This window comes from Hypanus sabinus, chromosome 21, assembly GCF_030144855.1.
Source record: "Hypanus sabinus isolate sHypSab1 chromosome 21, sHypSab1.hap1, whole genome shotgun sequence".
Lineage (NCBI taxonomy): Eukaryota > Metazoa > Chordata > Chondrichthyes > Myliobatiformes > Dasyatidae > Hypanus > Hypanus sabinus.
The window spans coordinates 15,148,512-15,173,684 of NC_082726.1; the positions used below are offsets into that span (position 1 = coordinate 15,148,512).

Sequence of the window (25,173 nt, forward strand, 5' to 3'; positions counted from 1 at the left end):
AAGATGACAGATCTCTCAGTGGGTGAGCATTTCAGAGACAAATACCGTAACTCTCTGACCTTTTGCGTAACATTGGACAGTGAAAGGAGAAGACAGTATTGGAAAGCATTTAATTTGATGGGTGAATTATGATACTATTAAACAGAAACTTGAGAGCAATGTCTTCAGGGAAATGTACAACAGAAATATGGAGGTTGTTTAGACCTCCTTACATGGGGTATCCCACTAAAGCAGGGTAAGGATGGTAGGGTGAAGGAACTGTGGCTAACTAAAGAATTGGAACATTTAGTCAAGAGTCAGGAAGCATGTTGAATGTTTAGGAAGCAAGGATCAGACAGAGCTCTAGAGTTCTAAGGTAGACAACAAAGAGCTTAAGATTGGGCTCCAGAGAGCTAGAAGGGAATATGAGAAGGCCTTGTCAAGTAGGATGAAGGGAAATCCCAAGGTATTCTACATGTACATGGAGATCAGGAGGATGACTAGAGTGAAGGTAGGACTGATTGGGAATAAAAATGTACCTGGAGTCAGAGGAGGTAGAGGGAATTCCTTAATAAATATTTTGCTTCAATATTCTCCAGTGAGAGGGATCTTGTTGAATATGAATTCAGCATAGAACAGCATAATATGCTGGGTCACGAATTTAAGAAAGAGGACATGCTGGAACTTTTAGAAAAACATTTGGGTAGGTACAGGCTCTAGACGAACTGTGTGACGTAATAAAGAGGTATGAAATAGCGCATCTTGATGCCTTATGTATCATTTTGGGGAATTTTAATCAAACCAGGTTGGAAGAGTCTCTAAATAATTAATACCAACAAATCACTTGTACTACCAGAAGAAGCAACACACTGGACCACTGTACACTACCATCAAGAGTGCTTACTGTGCTATCATATGCCCACTCTTTGGGAAGTCTGATCACCTGGCTGTACTTGTACTCCCTGAGTATAGGCAGAGACTGAGGACTGCAGCACCAGTAGTGAGGAACAAGAAGGTATGGACAAGGGAGGCACTGGAGCGCTTACGGGATTGGTTTGAATTAGTGAACTGGGCTGTATATATTGGGGGATTCATCAGTGTCTGAATGAGTACACCACAGATGTCACTGACTTCATTAAAACCTGTTTGGATAAGTGTGCCTACGAGAACATACTCAAAACAAAAGTCGTGGATGAACCAGGAGGTTCATAATCTAAGGTCTAGAACTGGCATTCAAGTCTGGCATCCAAGGTCTGTACAAGAAAACCAGGTACAACTTGTGGAGAGCTATCTACAGACAAAGGAACAATTCCAAATGGAGGTAGAATTGGATGCATGACAACTCTGCAGGCCATTACTTCCTACAAAGCAAAACCTAACATCGTGAATGGTGGTGATGTTTCACTCCCAGATGAGCTCAGCACCTTTTATGCATGCTTTGAAAGGGAGAAGAAAACCACAGCTCTGAGGACACCTGCAGCATCCAATGACCCTGTTTCAACAGGCCCCAACAGAGTCTGAAAACCTGTGCCAACCAACTGGTGGGGTGTTCAAAGTCATTTTCAGTCTCTCATTGCTACAACCTGAAGTTCCCACCTGCTTCAAAACAATTATACCAGTGCCCAAGAAAAGCAGGGTGAGCTGCCTTAATTATCATCTGCTTACATTCACATCTATGGTGATGAAGTGCTTTAGAATTAACCTGTCTCAGCAAGGATCTAGACCCACAGTAATTTACCTATCTCCACAATAGGTCATTGGCTCTTCACATGGACTTGAATCATCACCTGGTAAATATAAATACCTAGGTCAGAATGTTGTTTACTGACCAGCTCAGTGTTTTTTTAACATTATAGGTCTATAGTTCTGATTGAAAAGCTCCAGAAGCTGGGCCTCTGTATTTCCCTGTGCAACTGGAAGACCACAATATGTGCAGATGAAAATTACTGCCTCCACCTTGCTGACAATTAACAGTGCGTATATAGGAGTGAGCTATATCTGCTAGTTGAGTGGTGTTGCAGCAACAACCTTGTATTCAACGACAGTAAGACCAAAGAACTAATTAGGAACTCAAGGTTTAAATGAGAGAATATACACCAGCCCTCGTAGAGGGATGAGAAGTGGAAAGAGGAAGCAAATTCAAGTTTCTGGGTGTCAATATCTCTGAGGATCTAACATGGATCCAATATATCAATGCAAGTATGAAGAAGGTGCTTAGCAGCTATATTTCATTAGGAGTTTGAGATTTGGTATGTCACCAAAGACACTCGCAAATTTCCACAGATGTACTGTGCAGTGCATTCTAACTGGCTGCATCACTGTCTGGTATGGGGTTTGGGGGAGGCTACTGCACAGGATTGAAATAAGCTGCAGTCATAAACTATGCCAGCTTCATCATGGGCAACGGCCTCCATAGTATCCAGGATATCTTAAAGGATTGATGCCTCAAAAAGGTGACTTTAAGGATCCGCATCACCCAAGCCATGCCTTGTTCTCGTTGCCACCATTAGGAAGAAGGTATAGAAGCCTGAAGGCATGCACTCAACATTTCAGTAACAGCTTCTTCCTAATCGTAACTTTTTCTAATCAGGGTAAATGCTTTTAACTAAAGAAAAACTTGGACAGGTACATAAATGAGATGATATGGGCCAGGTGCAGGTCAGAGGGACTAGGCTGAAAAATGGTTTGGCACAGCCAAGAAGGACCAAAAGGCCTGCTTCTGTGCTGTAAGGTTCTATGAACCTGTCCATTGTTCTCACAGAACAAACCTTTGTTTCCACAAACAGCATCAATGACATTGACTCAAGGGCCAGCTCCCGAGTAAAAGTGGGGGAAGGAGAAGGGGAAATATTCAACTTTTATACAGTAAGGAATATTTACATTAGTCTGTAGAACTAGTCCAGGAGGGCAGAAAGCAGGATATGACACCTTACAAACAAGTCATTATTTAACAAGGGCACTGAAGACAAACCAGGGAACTACCATTGAGTTTGACAAAGGTGCTGGGTATGTTACTGGAGGGGATTCTAAGGGATAGAATTTACAAATGTTTCAATAGACAAGATCTAATTAGAAATGATTAGAAAGGCTTTGTGTGGGCAAATTGTGTCTGGCAAATCTCTTAAAGATTTTCAGAGGTAACCAAGAAGATAGCAGTAAGAGCAGTGGTCGTTGTCTTACAGCTTTTGATAACATCCTTCATAGCCTACTAGTCTGAACAGTTAGATTGCGTAGTATCAAAGGAGAGATGGCCAATTGGATTCATAATTGTCTCAATTGTATAGAGAGAGATGGTCAAATAGTCTTTTTAAGACTCAAGGCTTATGACTTGGTGTCAGGGTGTCAGTGCAGGACCTTTGTTATTTATATAAAAGATCTGGATATTTGAGGATGGTACTAAAGTAGGTTGTATCATAGGTGATGAGGAAGTTTTTAAAGAATGAAAGGTGCATTTTGATCAACTAAATGGGCTGAAGTTTGGCATGCAGCTTTCAATTACGATAAGTATGATTTGTCCTATTTTGGCAAGTCCGATGAGGGTAGGACTTGTATTCTCAATGGTTGGCCCCTGGTGAGTGTTGTAGAACAGAGGGATTCCAGCAAATGGGACTTTTGATGGAAAGGAGGGGGAGAGAACTCATCATGGATGAGTTGGGTTGCAGGATGTTTCCGTGCTCTTTCACCAAGACTCATCACTATGACAGCGAGCTGTTTACTATTTACCTGTGCTGCACACCACATTCATATTGAATTGTGTTTTATTAACATGGTAATATTTTGTTTTGTGGGTGCACTATGGTCCAGAGGAACATTGTTTCATTTGGTTGGTTGTATATATGTACAATCAGATGGCAATAAAATTGAACTTAGATGTCCCTGGTTCAGCCTATGATTTGTCTTGGGTGAAGTTGACTTATGTCAAAGGGGTAACAAGTATTACAAATAGTTATTCATGCCCAGAATTTATATAGATTTTTGGAGTCACTGCCCCATATACAAGGCTAATTATTCCTAAACTTTCTTTACCAACATTAACATGATTATTATAATCTGCTCAAAACGTTGTGCATGTTGTGTGGTGTCCCTCTCTTACGATGGATGTTGGTGATATTATGGGCTGGTTATCGTGGTTCTGCATTTATGCATTGCACTCTTGCGTTTATGGACTGTGGTCTCTTTTTTTTTCAGACTTTTATGTGTTGTGTGTTTTATTGCCCATTCCTTTTATGTTTTGTTGGGGGTTGATTTGTATGTGTATGGGTTCTTTTTTGGGGAGGAGGGGGTTTTTGGGGATTGGTGATCAGGATGCATTCTTTCATGTTCTTTGTTTCGTGAATACAAATTTCACTGTTGTATAGGGTACATGCTTTGATAATAAATGAACCTCTGAATTTTATGGGTAAGTTCGTGGCCTGCAATAGGAGTGAATTTTAGAAAACCTAGCACATTTATTTTTCACCCTTCCCTAGTGTTGCCACCATGTCTTTGGGGAGCTCCTTGGGTGATAGGCCCTTGAGACCGAGGTAGAGGGTGACTGCACAAAGGCCAATGTTGTCCATTTTCTCAGGCAGTGCTTGCTTGCAATTTTCAATGATCTAAAACAGAAATACCACAAAAGTCATTAACTTCAAACTTCCCACATACTGATCATTCCCACACGTGCATGTGACGAGAGCTGTATAACTCATCCCCTTCTACCTAAGGCCACGAACTTATCAATCACCCATCTGTGGACTTTCTGGAGGTCCAAGATCCGTGTGCTCCGCGACCGCTGGACTAAGTGTGTAAATGCAGGAAGGGACTATGTTGAAAAATAAATCTGCTAGGTTTTCTAAAATTGACTCCTTCTACCTCAGGCCACCAACTTATCAATCACGCCGGTACGCTGTCAAACAGGTAAATCACATAAAATAGTGTGGGAGATGAAATTACTGTAGGTTTTGTTCGTAAGATTCAAATAGTTAGTTTAAAAATATAACGTCCTGTCGTTGTCATGCACATACATTTTTATTTAGTATTGCCAAGTCTCACGTCGCGGAGGAGACAGCCGTGACTGGGTGCCCGGCTGCGGGCGGTGGGATCTGCCTTCACCCCCGCACAACCCGGCGCGGAAAGCTCCAGAGGACCGCCGCGAACTTTCCAGAAGTTCCCCTTAACGACCACAGTGTTCCCACAGCAACAGGAGGCGGGGCGTCGCTAGGCGACGCAAATCCAGAACCTTCTGGCAACCGGAGCGAGGTGACGGGGAGGCGGGGCCGAGCCGAGCCGAGCCGCGCGAATCCGGAACCAGCGGGCGGCGAGGATAAAGGCCGCGCGCCGGGGAGGAGCGGGGCGAATCGAGAACCTTCCAGCAGCCGGCGAATAAAGGCTGGTCGCTGAGCGGCGAACCCGCTTCAACTCGTCGCGGGAAGGAACCGCGTCCAGCGGCCGGGGCAGTGATCGATCGGCCTCTGCAGAGCGGCAATGGTGAAGGAGACGGGCTACTACGACACCCTGGGTGTCAAACCCGACGCCTCCCCGGACGAGATCAAGAAGGCGTATCGGAAGCTGGCGCTGAAATACCACCCCGACAAAAACCCGGGCGAGGGCGAAAGGGTAAGAGACAGGCCGGCTGGCCTTGCAGGACTTTCCAGAACGTTCTAGGTGGAGGGAAGGAGTGAGCAAGCGGCTCCACCTCGAATCCCGGTGTGTGTTAAACCAGGGACGTGGACTCCATCCGAGCTCCGTGTATATCAGACCACCCCCCGGGGGTGATGAATGAGTGTGAGCCGCACTCACTAACTGTACACATCGGTACATGTCCAAAACACCTTAACCGTCCATAATGACCTTCCTTTTCCTTAATTAAGTAGATATTGCAATTTCATAATCATGACATTTCATCATTTCACTGCCCTTTATCCCATTAAATATTCCCGCCGCTGCCTATATGTGACTGCGTGGGTTTCCCCCGGGTGCTCCTGTTTCCTCCTACATTTGTTGGGGTAATTGGCCATTGTAAATTTCCCCACGATTGGGCTGTCGGGGGTTGCTGTATCTCGCTAAATAAGTACAAATGGCTTGACTTTGCTAGGCTTGGGCCTAACAGGTTATTACAGTTGGCAAGTGTACCTTTTTATTTTATTGGTCATTATGAAGTTTATATTAAAAAAGTTTAACAGAGACATGGTAGTGATGAAGGGTATCTGCAGACTCCTCAAATGCGAGATTGGGAAGTGAAAGGGACTGATCTATTTGCTGGTGGTGTATGGCAAGTGTAATGGAAAGGTGAGGTGAAGTGCGATTGCTTTGGTGTGAAAGGCATGGAGCCAGTTGTGCTTTTAAAGTGCGCTCTTGGTAGTGTTTTGAGCTAATCGATGTGTAGTTGTAGAAAGTTGTTTGAACCCAATCTTAGGAAATGTAGTGGGAGAAGTGAAGTATCAGTAAGAGAGCATTTTGGAGTTGGTGGCTATACCTGAAGATGTATTAAGTTCTGAATTAGGGAAAAAGTTAATTTCAATACTATAAAACAGTACCTGAGAGTAGACTAGTGGCTGCTTGCAGGTATGTAAATCTGAAAAATGGGATTTTTTGCACTATTGGATGTAATTCTTGTTACAACTATAACTCACATTTCTGGGCCATTACACTGTAATATTACATTTTTTCCAGTGAATCAGGTCCTTCAGGAGTTTAGGAAATTTACATGGTTTGGGAGGGTTATATAAACTAGCAGACTAAAGAAGGTACATTACATGAAATATTGTTGGCAGGCTAAAGAACACCCTGAAATACTTAAAGTACGTATATTAAGGGAAAGGACATGAGCAACAAATAGAAACAAAGCAGTATTTTGTAGAGTCAGAGGGCGCAGATGAGCTCTTATTTAATTGAAGAGAATTAGGAAATTCAAGGTGTTATTCTTAAGAATCAGGTGGTTTTGAATTTCTTAAAGATGGAGGTTGCAATGAGAAGCAAGCAAGGAGACTGCTAGCATCATGGCAGATCTTTAATCTTCACTGGCCATGGCTGAGATGCTAGATAATTGGAAGATAGCAAATACACAGTGGTATGCTAAAGTTTGGGCACCCCTGGTCAAAATTTCTGTTACTTTGAATAGTTAAGTGAGTAGAAGATGAACTGATCACCAAAAGTCATAAAGTTAAAGATGAAATATTTTCAATGTTTTTTGCAAGATTAGTGTATTTTTGTTTTGTACAATTTTGGGGGGGGAGGGAGAGAAGAAAAGGAGCACCATGCAAAAGTTTGGGCACCCCAAGAGATTTGAGCTGTCAGATAATTTTATCAAGGTCTCAGACCTGAATTGGATTGTTAGGGCTATGGTTTGTTTACAGTCATTGTTAGGAAAGGCCAGGTGATGCAATTTTCAAAGCTTTATAAATACCCTGACTCCTCAAACCTTGTCCCAACAATCAGCAGCCATGGGCTCCTCTAAGCAGCTGCCTAGCTCTCTGAAAATTAAAATAAATGATGCCCACAAACAGGAGAAGGCTAAAAGAAGATAGCAAAGCATTTTCAGGTAGCCATTTCCTCAGTTCATAATGTAATTAAGAAATGGCAGTTGACAGGAACGGTGGAGGTCAAGTTGAGGTCTGGAAGACCAGGAAAACTTTCCAAGAGAATTGCTCGTAGGATTGCTAGAAAGGCAAATCAAAACCCCCATTCGACTGCAAAAGACCTTCAAGAAGATTTAGCAGACTCTGGAGTGGTGGTGCACTGTTCTACTGAGCAGTGACACCTGCATAAATATGACCTTCATGGAAGAGTTATCAGAAGAAAACCTTTCCTGCATCCTCACCACAAAATTCAGTGTCAGAAGTTTGCAAAGGGACATCTGAACAAGCCTGATGCATTTTGGAAACAAGTCCTGTGGACTGATGAAGTTAAAATAGAACTTTTTGGCTACAACAAGCAAAGGTATGTTTGGGGAAAAAAGGGTGCAGAATTTCTTGAAAAGGACACCTCTCCAATTGTTAAGCACGGGGGTGGATCGATCGTGCTTTGAGCTTGTGTTGCAGCCAGCGGCATGGGGAACATTTCACTGATAGAGGGAAGAATGAATTCAGTTAAATGCCAACAAATTCTGGAAGCAAACATCACACCAACTGTAAGAAAAAAAGCTGAAGATGAAAAGAGGATGACTTCTACAACAGGATAATTATCCTAAACACACCTCAAGATCCACAATGGATTACCTCAAGAGGCGCAAACTGAAGGTTTTGCCATGGCCCTCACAGTCCCCTGACGTAAACATCATCGAAAGTCTGTGGATAGACCTCAAAAGAGGAGTGCATGCAAGATGGCCCAAGATCTCACAGAACTAGAAGCCTTTTGCAAGGAAGAATGGGCGAAAATCCCCCAAACAAGAATTGAAAGACTTAGCTGGCTAGAAAAAGCATTTACAAGCTGTGATACTTGCCAATGCGGGTGTTACGAAGTACTGACCATGCAGGGTGCCCAAACTTTTGCTTTGGGCCCTTTTCCTTTTTTGTTATTTTGAAACTTTAAAAGATGGAAGTAAAAAAGTAATCTTGCTTAAAATATTTAAGAAATGTGTCATCTTTAACTTTATGCTTTTTGGAAATCAGGTCATCTTTTACTTGCTTTGCTATTCACAGTGACAGAAATTTTGACCAGGGATGCTCAAACTTTTGCATGCCACGGTACCTTTTATTCAAAAGAGGCAATAGGGGCAGGATGTATAATTACATGGTTGTGAGGGTATCATATTTGAATAGGGATTATTTACCACATAGTGGTGTTAGGTAGAGTTCTTGTCTGATAGTTTTGATTGAATTTGCTTGAAATAGTTTAATATATTGATAAACGTCTTTGGGTTTCAAAGTAACTGAGATCATTATGGATATAACAGTTTCTTCTATCAAAGGGTCAGATAAGTAAGCAGTTCGTGATGTGGCATGTTCCTTTGGCCTTGTGGATTCTATCAGTGCCATTCAGAACACACTTCCATTGTGAGTGACTGGAGCAGTGATTTTCAGGAGTGGGTAGGGATGTTGTACTACTTCAAGAAGGCTATGAGGATATTCTTGAATCTTTTCCCTATGCTCCTCATATTATTGCATATCATTTCATTGCAGAAAATGGTCTGTTTAGAGGGTCTAGTGTCAGGTATGTGAATGGCACGGTCTAACCAATTGATTGAGTGTAACTCGGGCCTTAATATTAGGGATGTTGACCTGGAAGGCGTTACTGGTGTTGGTCTACTCATCTTTTCAGTTCATTGGGAGAATATTTTGGATATGGTGTTGAAGAAGTGTAGAAGTAAAGATCTTGAGCTTTGGAAGGGGAGTGGATTACTGCTAATTGGTAAAGCATAATTTTGTAGCACTTATGATGTCTGAATTTTCAAATATCAATTTTCCTTGGGCCGTTAAAGGCTTGCTGATGTATTGAAAGAAGTGGTGAAATTCATTTATTGATGAAAGCAATGATCAATGAAGTGATAAGTGTAGAGTTATCCAGAATTTAATCCCAGCAATGTAAACAATGTTTAATGCTGGAAAAACAAAACTATGCAGTGAACCTCAGTGCCAATATTGCCTGCTGTTTGCCATCTTTTATGCAATGCCCTTGCTATCCCCTTTGGTTACTCTTGTCAGTTCTTCTACTGTCCTATTTGTCCAGGAAATTTTGGAACCTCATCCACGTATCAGAAATGACAAGCTTCCACTTCCATTGTTGGCTGTTTGTCTTTGTGTCTGCTACTCTTTCACCGAAAACTACATCAATGCCACTTTTCCCAGGACTCATTTCTAAGTCAAAGTAAAATTTATTATTGGAGTTTGTATTTGAGCTGGCTGTTGGTGTAGTGGCATCAGCACTGGACTTCAAGGCAGATGATCCTGAGTTCAAACCTAGCCAGGTCCCAACCTGGACAGCAGCAGTATCTGCACGAAAGAAAGGCCTGGCAAACTACTTGTTGGATTCCAGACCTAACCAATTCCCCTCTACCACCACTCTCCTCTGTCTAGCGGAATTAGTACTTACTCTCAATAATTTCTCCTTTGGCTCCTCCCACTTGCTCCAAACCAAGGTGTAGCCGTGGGCACCTGTATGGGTCCCAGTTATGTCTGCCTTTTTGTTGGCTTTGTGGAACAGTCCATGTTTCAAGTCTATACGGGTATCCGTCCCCCTCTTTTCCTTCGCTACATCGACGACTGCATTGGCACTGCCTCCTGCATGCATTCTGAGCTCATTGACTTCATTAACTTTGCCTGCAACTTTCACCCTACCCTCAAATTTACCTGGTCCATTTCTGACACCTCCCTCCCCTTTCTAGATCTTTCTGTCTCCATCTCTGGAGACAGCTTATCTACTGATATCTACTATAAGCCTACAGACTCTCACAGCTACCTGGACTATTCCTCCTCCCACCCTGTCTCTTGCAAAAATGCTATCCCCTTCTCACAATTCCTCCATCTCCACTGCATCTGCCCCCAGGATGAGACTTTTCATTCCAGGACAAAGGAGATGTCTTCCTTTTTTAAACAAAGGGACTTCCCTTCTTCCACCACCAACTCTGCTCTCAAATGCATCTCTCCCATTTCCCGCACATCTGCCCTCACCCCATCCGCCGGTCACCCCACTCGGGATAGGGTTCCCCTTGTCCTCACCTACCACTCCACCAGCCTCCAGGTCCAACGTATAATTCTCCGTAACTTCCGCCACCTCCAAGGGGATCCCACTACCAAGCATATCTTTCCCTCCCCCTCCTTCTGCTTTCCGCAGGGATCGCTCCCTACACGACTCCCTTGTCCACTCGACCCTCCATCCCCTCCCACCAAACTCCCTCCTGGCACTGATCCTTGTAAGTGGAACAAGTGCTACACCTGCCCTTACACTTCCTCCCTCACCACCATTCGGGGCCCCAGACAGTCCTTCCAGGTGAGGCGACACTTCACCTGTGAGTCGGCTGGTGTGTTATACTGCATCCGGTGCTCCCATTGTGGCCTTTTATATATTGGTGAGACCCAACGCAGACTGGGAGACCGTTTCGCTGAACACCTACACTTGGTCCGCCAGAGAAAGCAGGATCTCCCAGTGGCCGCACATTTTAGTTCCACGTCTCATTTCCATTCTAATATGCCTATCCATGGCCTCCTCTACTGTCAAAATGAATCCAAACTCAGGTTGGAGGAACAACACCTCATATACCGGCTGGGTAGCCTCCAACCTGATGGCATGAGCATTGACTTCTCTAACTTCCGTTATTGCCCCTTCTTACCCCATCCCTGACATATTTAGTTTTTATTATTTTTCTGTCTCTCTGCCCATCACTCTGCCTGTTCTCCATCTCCCTCTGGTGCTTCCCCTCCCCCTTGCTTTCTCCCGAGGCCTCCCGTCCCATGATCCTTTTCCTTCTCCAGCTCTGTATCACTTTCGCCAATCACCTTTCCAGCTCTTAGCTTCATCCCACCCCCTCTGGTCTTTCTCTTATCATTTTGCATTTCCCCCTCCTCCCAATACTTTCATATCTCTTAACTATCTTTCCTTTCAGTTAGTCCTGACGAAGGGTCTCGGCCCGAAACATCAAGTGATTCTCCTTATAGATGCTGCCTGGCCTGATGTGTTCCACCAGCATTTTGTGTGTGTTGCTTGAATTTCCAGCATCTGCAGATTTCCTCGTGTTGGCAAACTACTTGTGTATCTTGCCATGAGCACCCTATTGACCCTTTAGTCAATGAGATCATGAAGAGTTGGACTCGACTGAACAATGTATATGTTGCCATATACTACTTTGAGATGAATTTTCTTTCATTTATCTACTAGAAAAATAAAGACTTACAATAGAATTTATTTTAAAAAAACTGCATAAAAACTGACAAATAACCAATGTGCAAACAAAAACAAATTGTGCAAAAAATAATATTGGGAATATGAGTTGTAAAGAATTATTTGAAATGAGTTTACATTGTAGACAGTTGTCAAGTTACAGCAGGCCCTGTTACTGACACTTCACCTGTGAATCTTTTGGGGTTGTCTATTGTATCTGGTGCTCTAGATGTTGCTGCCTCTTCATTGGGAGACCACTTTGTTGAGCACCTCAGCCAAAAGCGGAATTTCCCAGTGGCCAACCATTTTAATTTCTATTCCCGTTCCCATTCTGACATGTTGGTCCATGATCTTCACTTGTGCCACAATGAGGTCACTCTCGGGGTGGAGGAACAACACCTCATTCAGCCTCATGGCAAGAATTCCTCCCCTTCCCTCATTTTTCTGTACCCCACTCTGGCCTCTTGCCTCTTCTCACATGCCTATCACCACCCCGGTAACCCTCCTTCCCTTTCTCCTATGATCCACTTTTTTCTCCGATCAGATGCTGTCCTCTCCAGTCCTTTGTTTCCCATGCACCTGGCTTCACTTATCACCTTCTAGCTATTCTTCTTCCCCCCTCCCCATCCTTTTACTGGGGACTGATTGTAACATTACCTGTCAAAAATGAAAATAAGTGTGGGAGACGATCACAGAAGTAGCTGTGACAGGGGACTGAGCAGGCATGGGAGGAGGATTCACTGGGTGAATGAGAAGATATGCTATGTTCCCACCTGAGACGATTCCCACGACAACCAGAAAATCCATACTTGTTCATCCTGTCCATCTCCAAACGTGGTATAGGTTTTCCCCCCACTATCTAAAAGTAGAGCATTCCTATGAAACATTTCAAAAGCCAAAATGGCGTAAAGTGAAGAAGCAATTACCATTAATTTATGTGGGAAAATTTTTTGAGCATTCCCAGACCCAAAAAATAACCTACCAAATCATACCAGATAGTACATAAAACCTAAAATAACATTAATGTGTAGTAAAAACAGGAATGATGTGCTACACAGTCTATATAAAGTAGAAACAATGTATATATAGTGTAGTTTCACTTACCAGAATTGGGGAGATTTAGCCAAAACTGATTTGTAGAAAAAAAGGCACGTACATGCATAAACACACCTGCCTGCGTGAGGCTTCATTGTCGTGGTCTTTCTTGGGGTAAACACAAGTTTAAAGCGGGCACCTTTTTTCATAAGAATGAAAATCCTCTGGATTTATCCGGTTAGCAAAAACGGGTACTAATGTAGGTCTTTCGTAAAAGTGAAGTGGCATAAAGCGAACTTTAGTAAAGCAGGGGACACCTGTTTACAGTTGGCCCTCCTTATCCGCGGGATTCAACCAACCGCAGATCGGGAAAATCTGGAAGTTCTCTCTCCAGCACTCGTTGTTTGAGCATGTACAGACTTTTGTCATTATTCCCTAAACAATATAGTAAACAACTATTTACATAGCATTTACATTGTATTGGGTATTATAAGTAATCTAGAAATGACTTAAAGGTGCGGGCGGTCCCTGGGTTATGAATGAGTTCCATTCCTGAGTCTGTCTTTAAGTCGGATTTGAAGTCAGAACAGGTACATCCGGTTTTATTTAGTGTCAGTCAAATGTTTTTCTTAGTTTATAGTACATATTTTACCTTTCTATACATATAAAACACTTTAGAAACATATGTATTTCAATAATTAAACCACTGTGTTTAATAATAATTGTAGCTTTCATCGGGGCAGGGTCTTTCACATGCTCCATTAAAATTGTTCCGATCGTTGACCGACTGTAGTCTCACGCTTTTCCAATGACCGATGACATTTCACCTCTTTCCAATCGCTTTATTATTTCCACTTCATTTTCAATCGTGATTATCTTTATGAACAGAAACACTGCGGATTCAGAGCTGCACCGCTGGGTCCTAATGTCCACCACACTGGACAGGTTAAATAAGGGAATTGAGCATCCACGTTTTTTGGTATCTGTGAGGGGTCTCGGAACTAATCCGAGAGGGAGGGCTGACTGTATGTGCAGCCTATCTGTAAGTCCACTATTTGTAACCTGTGGGGCATCAGGCCCTAGGCAGATCCTTTGGCTATCATTATCTCTGTATTTGTGCTACCTTTATAAATGCATTTAAACCAAAACACTGATTAATTCATCTGGGTGACATTTTGAACTGTCAACTTTTTGAGAATCCCTTTTAATCTTGGGTCTTCTGGTCCTTCCACTCTGGATAACTTCTATCTATATGAATTACTTTTTCAATTTTTAAGTTATTTCATTTTTATCAGGAGTGAGTAGTTATTAGAGTAAGATCTGCTTTGGCTTTAATCTAGAAAACAAAATAAAGATCTGATATGTATATAGTGACCATTTAAAAATAGTTTAAAATAAAAAGGAAAACATACAGAAAAAGAGTATGCCTTTTGGCTTCTTGTGCCTTGCCATTTTGTAACATTATTTTGGTGTTCTAACAGGATCCATGGCTGAAGTGAAAAATACTTTTGATGACTAATGTTCTAAATTATATACAACAGTTGACTGTAATTTGCCAGTAATGTCTTCATATTATTAGAATATTACAAGGAACTTCAAAATTAATAGAACTGTTAATCCAGAACAAGAATGCCATTTTGGTGTTTGATTCTGAATTGCTGGTGTCTCAGTAATAATTTTACTTAGTGCAGTTTTTCCCTTTAATTCTCATTTTATTTTGTACAACACATTCCTGATGAAATGCAAGAGATGTTGTCATGGTTTGTTGCATCTATTCTTGACTACTCAGTTTAATATCCCGCCTCAGCTTGTGAAGTGCTTTGAGATGAAATGATAAAATTCTCTTTTTGCCTGATCTTGATATAAAATGCTTTCAAGATTGGTTGGTATCACAGTTAACCTGGACAGTCAAGGTTCATAAATTTGAACTGTCGTAATTTGCAATTCTCCATTATGTGTGTGCTGTTTTTAAATATCCTTTTGTGACAAAAGTACATTTTTTTAAAAATCAGGAACAGTTTCTTTAGTGTATTGATATTCAATACTAGTGGGAAATGACTGCATTTTAACAGTTTAATAACTTCATTAAATGTTTTAGGAAATAATCCACCTTTTTCCCTTCAATTGGTCATTTTGAAGTATTCCAAGGGTAATTCTATTTGTAAAATTTAGTTTTTTTTGCCTGTAATTTAAATTAATAGCTGTTTTCATCTTGGATGATTTTCTTTCTCATTTCCTCTGATTTGCTTGGATAAACAAGTTTTAGTGGTCTTACAAAGATTTTTTTTCTCTCTCCAAATGATAGAGATTTCTCTGCAGAACTTAACCTTTTCTAAGACCTTTTTTCACCAGTGACTTTTAGGAATGGTTGGACGTGATAGTTAATTTTTTTAAATTTTCTTTTGCTTCTCTTTTAAATAGTTCAAACTTATATCACAAGCCTATGAGGTTTTATCAGATCCCAAGAAGCGCGACATCTATGACCAAGGTGGTGAGCAAGCCATTAAAGAAGGAGGAGTAGGGGGTGGTGGCTTCTCCTCGCCCATGGACATCTTCGACATGTTCTTTGGTGGTGGTGGCAGAATGCAAAGGGAGAAAAGAGGTACAATATTTCATCCCTATCTCAGTGGAAATTCGGTGGGTGGGGAAAAAAATTCACAAACATGGAAGTAAAAACACCATTATTTGAATAGAAAGATAAATAATTGGAATGCAATTTTGTGCTACCTAAATAAAGAGCTTAAACTTTAGATGGTAGCAAGATGCTTGTTGTGCCTGCAGGTGCTATGTTAAAAGGGAGAGTGTAGTGTCAGTGAAAGATACAAACTTAAACTTAGCAGTTGTGTCACATCTGCAAAATAAAATAATGTTGTGATTCAGCTAAGAATCTATGGAAGCGAAATGGATTAAAGATGAAGACTGAGATAGTGAATGGAATTGATGGATATTTAAGGACAGAAGAATATATAAATATACTCTTAAATATGTGATAGAGGGGGAGAAAGGTAAAAATTTGAGGAATATTAATCAGGAGTAGTGGTATTTTTTCTTATTTTTTTCTGTTTGCTACGGGAGAGCTGGTGGAACTTCTGATCGAACGCTGCGGGATTCACGTGTGTAATCATGGTGTTTGCCATGACCTGTACAATGGAGGTTTTTATCATTCACAACATTAGTGGGGGGTATTTTGTTATCTTTTTCTTTATAATCTATTTTTCTTTTATCTTTCTTTTCCTGGATGATCAGGGGGGTGGGGTTGGGGGGTGACACATAGCAACATGGAGAATTTTAAAAAGATCCCCCAAGATACTACGAGAGTTGAAATATTATATATTGTTATAGATTGGAGTAACCTTGTTAAAAATAATGACTAATTTTCTGTACTTTTTAAGTTTTAATGTTAATGGGCTTAATGGACCGTTGAAAAGAAAAAGAATTTTAACATTCCTTAAAAAAATGAAAATAGATATAGCTTTTTTTTTTACAAGAAACACATTTAACAGAGATAGAACATCAGAAATTAAAAAGAGATTGGGTCGGAAATGTTATTGCAGCTTCATTTAATTCAAAGGCGAGGGGAGTTGCAATTTTGGTTAACAAAACTTTACCAATTAAAATACAAAATGTATTAATTGATTCTGTGGGGAGATATGTGATTATACATTGTCAAATCTTTTCAGAATTATGGACTTATGAATATTTATGCACCAAACAAAAATGATGTAAAATTTATACAAGAAGCCTTCTTGAACTTGGCTGACGCACATGATAAAATACTAATAGGTGGAGACTTTAATTTTTGCGTAGACCCAATTTTAGACAGGTCAACAAAGGTTGTTACAAAATCAAAAGTAGTAAAATTAACTTTATTATTGATGAAAGATTTAAATTTGATTGATATACGGAGAAGAATTAACCCAAGAGAAATAGATTATTCATTTTATTCAAACAGACATAAAACTTATTCAAGGATAGATTTTTTCCTATTATCAAAGAATATTCAAGATAGAGTGAAAATTATGGAATATAAAGCAAGAATATTGTCAGATTATTTCCCCTTGATAACGACAATGATAATGATGGATAAGGAGGAATAGATTTACAGATGGAGGTTTAATTCAATATTATTAAAACATCAAGATTTTTGTGATTTTATGAAAAAACAGATTCAGTTTTTTTTAGATACAAGTTCACATTCAGTTGATGATAAATTTGTATTATGGGAAGCGATGAAAGCATATTTGAGGGGCCAGATAATAAGTTATACTTCTAAAATTAAGAAGGAATATATGGTAGAAATAGATCAATTGGAAAAAGAGATTACAAAATTAGAAAAAGAATCTCAAAGATACATGACAGAAGGAAAACAAAGACAACTTGTTAATAAGAAGCTACAATATGATACATTTCAGACATACCGACCGAACAGAAAAAGCAGTTATGAGAACTAAGCAGATATTACAAACTAGGTGAAAGATCACACAAGATTCTTGCTTGGCAGTTAAAAACAGATCAGGCTTCCAAAACGATAAATGCAATTAGTACAAGTGTAAATAAAATTACTTACAGACCTTCAGAAATTAATGAAACTTTAAAAAGTTTTTATTCTAAATTATATCAATCAGAATCACTAAATGATATTGTTGAGATAGAAAGGTTTCTATCACAAATAACTCTCCCAAAATTGAATTCGGAAGAACAGAAGGGATTAGATATGCCTTTTACATTAAAAGAGGTCGAAGAAGCTTTAGGATCACTTCAGAGTAATAAATTTCCAGGAGAAGATGGTTTTCTGAATTTTATAAAAAGTTTAAAGATTTATTAATTTCTCCTTTTATGGAGTTAATACATCAGGCGGAAAGAACACAAACTTCAGAATCTTTTTCAACATCAATTTTAATAGTATTGCCAAAAAAAAGAGATCTTTTAAAGCCAGCATCATATAGGCCTATTTCTTTGTTGAACACGGACTATAAATTAATAGCAAAGATTTTATCTAATAGATTATCTAAATACTTACCAAAATTAATACATAAGGATCAAACTGGATTTATTAAAAATAGACAATCGGCAGATAACGTAACTCAGATACTTAACATAATTCATCTGGCACAAAAGAGGGAGGAAATGAGTGTTGCAGTTGCTTTGGATGCAGAGAAAGCATTTGATAGATTGGAATGGGATTTTTTTTATTTCAGGTATTGGGAAAAATATGGATTAGGAGTAACTTCTATAAATTGGATTAAAACCTTAAATACTAGGCTCTAGAGTTACAAAGTAGCCAGGAAGGAGCTGAAGAATGGAATGAGGAGATTTAGAAGAGGGCATGAGAAGTACTTAAGGATTACAGAAAACCCTGAGGCATTCTACATAAATGTGAGAAATCAGTGTCTAGTGAGGGTTTGACTGATCAGGGATAAAAGAGGAAACGTGTACTTGGAGTTAGGTCCTTAGTGAATACTTCGCTTGAGTGTTTACCAATGAAAGAGACCTTGATATTTGTGAGGACAGTGTAGAATGTCCCATTAAGAAAGGAAGTGCTCATACTTTTGAGGAAAAACAATAGGATAGATCACTCCCTGGAACCAGACAGGATATATCCAAGGTGGTGGGAAATAAAGGAAGAGTGATGATCTTTACATCTAGCTAGTAACGATGTGTCTTCACTGACTGCAGTAGTAGCAGATAATTGGAGGGTTTTCAAGAAAGGGAGTAGGGGTAAATAACACTGGGAGTTGTAGATCAGTAAGTCTTACTGCAGTGGTGGGCAAATTATAGGTAAAGATTCTTAGTCAGGAGTTGGGAGCATTTGGAGAAACAGTCTGATTAGGGATAGTCTGTGGCTTTGAAGGGTAGGTCATGCCACACAAGCCTGGTAGTATTCTTTGAGGACAAAGCACATTGTGATGAAGATCGAGCAGTGGATGTTGTATATATGGAGTTTGTTAAAGTGTTTGATAAATGTTCTCCACGGTAAGTTCATTCCGACAGTCAAGTGGCGTGCAATCCAGGGAAACATGGCTGTGTGGATACAGGACTGGCTTGCCAGAAGAATGGAGGGGGTTGTTATAGATGAAGCATATTCTGCCTGGAAGTTGATGACCAGTGGTGTTCCGTGAGGATCTGAACTGGACTCCTGCTCTGAATTTTTATTAGAGACTTCTGGAAGTGGAAGGATAAGTTAGTAAATTTGCAGGTGACCTGAAGTTTAATGGAGTTGTGGATAGTGAAGAAGGTTGTTGTAGTTCAAAACAGGGCATTGACGAGATGCAGAGCTGGGCTGAGAAGTGGCAGATGGAAACAAACTCAAAAATGTGAGGTGATCTACTTTGGAAGTTCAAATTTGAAGGCAGAATACAGGGCTAATGGAAAGGTTCTTAACAGTATGGAGGAAGAGAGTGATCTTGGGATCCATGACCACAGATCCCTCAAAGTGACACTTAAAAAGGCATATGGTGTGTTGGCCCACAATTGTCAGGAGTTAAGTTCAAGATCTGTGAAATAACTTTGTTGCTGTATAAAACCCCAGTTAGGCCACACTTGGATTATTGTGTTCACTTCTGGTCATATAGAAGTACAGCAGAGCAATGGGCCCTTTGGCCCATCTAGTCAGTGCCAAAACCATTTAAATTGTTTACTCTCATTGACCTACACTGGCACCATAGCCCTCCATATCCATTCTATCTGTGTACTTATCCAAATTTCTTTTAAACGTTGAAATTGAGCTTGTTTGCACAGCTTGTGCTATCAGCTCATTCCACACTCTCATTCCCCTCTGAGTGAAGGCAGTTTCCCCTCATGTTCCCCTTAAACTTCTCGCCTTTCTCCTTTAAGCCGTGACCTTGGGTTGTAGTCATACCCAACCACTGGAAAAAGCCTACATGCATTAACCATATCTATACCCTTATAATTTTGTATACATTTATCAAATCTCCTCTTAATCTTCATGTTCTAAAGAATACAATCCTAACCTGTTCAATCTTTCCTTATAACTCGGGTCCTCCAGATCCAGCAACATCCTTGTAAATTTTCTCTGCAGTCTTTCAACCTTGTTTACATCTTTACTGTAGGTAGGTGACCAAAACTGCCCACAATACTCCAGATTAGGCCTTACCAATGTCTTGTACAACTTCAACTCAACTTTGCATCTGCTGTACTCGTACTTTCTTTTGACCCTATTCCCCTGTGACGCCACTTTCAATGAATTATGTACCTGTATTCCCAGATCTCTTTGCTCAACCTCACTCCTCAGTGCCCTACCGTTCACTGTGCAAGACCTAATCTGGTTGGTCCTACCTAAGTGCAGAAACCTCATACTTGTCTGCATTAAATTCCATCTGCCATTTTTCAGCCCATTTGTCCAGCTGGTACAGATCCCTCTGCAAGCCACGATAGCCTTCCTCACTGTCCACCACACCCTGAATCTTGGTATCATCCACAAATCTGATGACCCAATTAACCACATTATCAGCCAGATCATTAATATAGATAACAAACAACAAACTACATAGCATCAATTCCATTGGCACACTGCTAGTCACTGACCTCCAGTCAGAGGCAACACTACTACCACTCTCTGGCTTCTCGTTCCAAGCCAATGTCTAATCCAATTTATTACCTCATTCCGAATACTGAGCAACTCAACCTTCTTGATCAGCCTCCCATGCGGGAAAAGTCAGATGCTTTTCTAAAGTCAATGTAGACAACATCCACTGCCTTGTCTTCATCCACTTTCCTGTTAACTGCCTCGAAAAACTCTAAAATTGGTTAGACATGACCTACTATGCAAAAAGCTGTGCTGACTAACCTTAATCAGTCCATGTCAATTTTCCCTCCACTGAGTTAGACTCACCAGCCTTTAATTTCATGGCTTCTGTTTACAGCCTTTTTGTAAACAGTGGAATAACATTGGCTATCCTCCAATCCTCTAGTACCATTTCAGTTGCTAAAGATGCTTTAAATACCTCTGCAAAGGCTCCGGCAACTTCTGCACTCACCTCCCGTAGGGTCCGATGGAACACCTTGTCAGGCCCTGGGGATTTATCCACCCTGATTTGCCTCAGGGTAGCAAACACCTCTTCTTCAGTAATCTGTACAGCATCCATGAAGTTGACGCTGCTTTGCCTCACTTCTATAGGCTCTGTATCTGTCTCCTGAGTAAATACAGATGCATAAAATTCATTTGTTTTGGCTCCACACATGGATTACCAATATGATCTTCCAGAGGACCAACTTTATGCCTTTCTTTTAGCTCTTCTGATTCCTTACTTGAGTGTTCTTTTACATTTATTGTACTCCATAAGCACCTCATTTGTTCCTACTTGCCTATACCTGCTATGAACCTTTTTTTCTCTTTTAAACCAGGGCCTCCATCACATCTTTTGAAAACCAAGGTTTTCTACGCTTGTTACCTTACCTTTTATTCTGACAGGCACGTACACTCAGAATTTCATTTTTGAAGGCCTCCCACTTAACAAGTACACCTTTGCTGACAGTCTGTCCCAATCTATACTTGCCAGATCATTTCTGATACCATCAAAATTGGCCTTTCTACAGTTTAGAATTTCAACCCGTGGACCAGACCTATCTCTTTGCATATCTACTTTGAAACTAAAGGCATTGTGGTCACTGGATGCAAGTGTTCCCCTCCACAAACTTCTGTTAACTGCTGTGTCTTATTCCCTAATAGCAGATCTGGTGTTGTATGCTCACTTGTTGGGACTTCTATGTATTGATGAAGGAAACTTTCCTGAACGTGTTTGACAAACACTATCCCATTTAATCCTTCAACACAGCTCTGCTGTCAGCTCTAAACTCTCAGAAATCTCTGGAACCCAAGCCCTCTTCTACAATCCAGAGAAGTTTTGTCATAAGTGGTCCTCCTGGAAGAGTTGCTACCAAAAGCCATTCCTCCAAAGTGGAAACAAAGCCAAGAGATTCACCTATATATAAAAACACAAGGACTGAGGAGCTGAACAATAGCAGCAAGTGCTCCGGACTGATGAGACAAAATTTGAAAATTTTGGCTCAAACATGAGAGTTTGTCTATAGAAGAGCTGGAGAGAGCTACATGCATGAGTGTCTGCAACCAACGGTGAAGCATGGTAGAGATTCCCTGCAGATTTGCAAATGGAGTTGGTGATTTGGTCAGAATTAATGGATTCCATGATGCTGAGAAGTACAAGTAGATTCCCATTCATCACGCAATACCATCAGGGAGGCATCTGAATGGTCCCAGTTTCATTCTGCAGCAGGATAATGACCCCAAGCACACAACTAAGGTCATAAAGAACTATTTTCAGTGAAAAGGTCAAGGAGTTCTGTAACAGATAGTATGGGATCCACAGAGCCCTGATCTCCACATCATTGAGGCTGTTTGGGATTACCTGGAGAGGCACTAGCAGACAAGGCAGCCAAAGTCTGCAGAAGAACTGGCAAGTTCTCCAAGATGCCTGGAACAACCAACCAACCAGCTAATGATTTTTTTTGTTGTTGCTCGCTCTCTCTTCTCTCCACCCACCCCCCAACTACACTGCAGTGCACCTAAGAGAATTGATGCAGTTACGAAATACTGATTCAATTTATCTTTCATCATTTATTGCCTTTCATAGTGATTTTTTTATATTGTGAAAATTTTCTTTTTCAATATTTTTATTGATTTCTTGCATAAAAGAATAGAGTACAGTGGGATATAATTTATGAATTACAATATGTTGTAATCACAAATATCTCATTTCCCCATATCCATATAAATTAAATTTCAACATAATATTGAAAAGAGATAATTTTATTATACAAAAAAATCTAAACCCACTACCAGAAAAAAAATTGCTGTTTGGTTTTAAAAAAAAGATAAGGAAAAAGTCCTCATCATATAGTAAAACATATTAGCCAACATCTGTGCTTAATAACATCAAAGATTTTGAAAATAATTCAAAAAAAGGTCTCCACAATGTTAAAAAAAATCTTGTCTAGGTTAAGAAATTGAACAGTGAATCTTCTCTAAATTTAAACATGTCATAACATCATTTAACCAATGACTATGAGTAGGCGGAGTGGCATCCTTCCACTTAAGCAACAATGCCCTCTTGGCTATAAGAGAAATAAAAGCTAAAATGTGCAAATCATGTGTCTCCAAAATAATATAATTTCCTCCAATAATACCAATAAGGCAGTCAAAGGATTAGGTTTAAAATTTACTTTAAAAAGCACCGAAAAAGTTTCTAATACTTCCTTCCAATATTTTCAAAGACTCTGACAAGTCCAAAACATATGAATTAGTGAAGCTTCTCCATTGTTACATCTATCACAATAGGGAGATATATCCGAATAAAAACAAAACAGCTTATCTTTCCTATGGGTGGGTCCTATGAACCACTTTAAATTGTAGAAGGGAATGATGGGCACATAACAATGAAGTATTAACCAATTTAAAAATTTCATTCCAAGTATCCTCAGAAATTGGAATCTATAAATCTTGTTCCTAGAGATTTTTAATTTTGTCTAAAGGAATATTTCTCATTCCCAACAACATACCATGAAAATTAGATATAGATCCATTATGGAAGGGTTTCAAATAAAAAATTGTATCAAGTAGATTCTTATCTGGACTTTTAGGAAGTGAATGTACTTGAGAACACAAAAGTCTCTAATTTGTAAATAATCAAAAAAGTGGGTTTTGGGTAGGCTATACTTGGCTGACAGTTGTTCAAGTGGAGAGACTATCTCCAACAAACAAATCCTGAAAACATTTAATACCCAATCTATTCTATAAAAACTACATCAGTCATAGAAAGTTTAATAAAGTTAGAAAAAATGGGACTTGAAAGTGGGACTCAATAAACCAAAATATTTTCTAAGTTGTACCCAAATCCTCAAAGTGTGTTTAACTACAAAATTATCAGTTAAATTACTTAAAGGAATTGAGGATCCGAGAAAAGAAATGATGGAAAAATTTATTAACAGAATTAGCTTCTAAAGAAGCCCAGACCGGACAGTCCTCTCAATTAATATAATATAGCTAAAACGTAATATTACGTATATTGACTGCCCAGTAATAAAACCTAAAATTTGGTAAGGTTAAACCTCCATTCTTTTTAGCTTTTTGAGGATTAACTTTATTTGATCCAGAAATTTTATTTTTCCATATATAACAAGATATAATAGAATCCAGAGAATCAAAGGATTTAGGAATAAAAAACAGGTACGGCCTGAAATAAATATAAAAATTTAATTAATTCGGCCAATCAACGATAAAGAGAGGGTGACCAATTTGATGGTGCCTTCTTAACATGCAAGAGTAAAAAAAGTTTTCTTTAAAAAGGAATTTATAGCTCCTAGTAATTGTTACACCCAAATAAGTCAATTGATTTCTTACAATTTTAAAATGAAGGTTAACATTAACTAATACCAAATTATTCGAGGGGAAAAAGTTCACTCTTATGAAACTTATTTTTGAAAGCATCTTCACTTTACAGCATTTTTTTTTAACATGCCTAAGACAGTACTGTAGGTGTGCAAAATTTGACAGGCATGGGAAATATGAGAAGCATTATTTTTGCATGCAAAGGATAACAAAAACAGAGCATGGTTTTGAGAGGAACATGTTTTAAAGGGGATCAGAGAGGATTTTTTCTTTGTGGTGTGAGTGATATGTGGAACATGTTGCTGAAGGAAGTGGTGGGATCAGATACAATTAGTAGATTTGAGAGGCACTTGAATAGGCAATGCCTAGGATATGGTACTGTTGCAGTCAATTGAGATTAATGATAAATGGGCAAAAAGATCAGTGTGAAGGTGAACATGGTGGGCCAAAAAGCTTGCTTTTTTGATGAAGGAAGGAAACCATTATATAAATTGTTTGAAAGTTGTTTATGAATTGAAACTCGTAGCTGTTAAAGCCCAAATCAAATTTTCTAGTTTAAACAGCTAATTATATAAAATTGTTCTTCATTTGCACAATCGTCTATCTGAATTGTGGCAGTCTTAGGGTTCATCTGAAGTAGAAATCTAAAATATGGAAATGAAAGTAAAGCTTTGTGGGTTGGGCAAGTAAAAATGGAGTAACATACTGTCTGACTTGCTGAGTTCCTCCAGCATTTTGTTTTTCTTCCTCCTTTTGAAGTCCTAATGAAGAATCTCAGCCCAAAATTTCAACTGTTAATTTCCCTCCACTGATGCTGCCTGATTTTGTTGAGTTCCTCCAGCATTGTGTGTGACTGCTTTTAATGCTCCCTGTAATTCTATACTATTGTGTGATGATACATGCCCCCACCTACACTGTGAGGTTATTTAAAGTTAACCTGTCATCAGTGGAGTTGTCTAATTTTTTTTTTATCTTAGTGCTGAAGCAAAACGGATTGTTAA

General features: G+C 39.7%; 1 protein-coding gene across 1 annotated transcript in view; it reads left to right on the plus strand.

The window, feature by feature from the left end:
* Nucleotides 1-5,249: 5,249 nt before the first annotated feature.
* The window catches only part of LOC132378808 (dnaJ homolog subfamily A member 4-like), a 34,002-nt gene continuing 14,078 nt past the window's right edge, over nucleotides 5,250-25,173 (plus strand). The window contains exons 1-2 of the mRNA XM_059946028.1: nucleotides 5,250-5,574; nucleotides 15,229-15,409. Of these exons, the coding sequence (XP_059802011.1) occupies nucleotides 5,443-5,574; nucleotides 15,229-15,409 (313 nt within the window). The 5' untranslated portion in view covers nucleotides 5,250-5,442. The remainder of the gene's footprint in view (nucleotides 5,575-15,228; nucleotides 15,410-25,173) is intronic.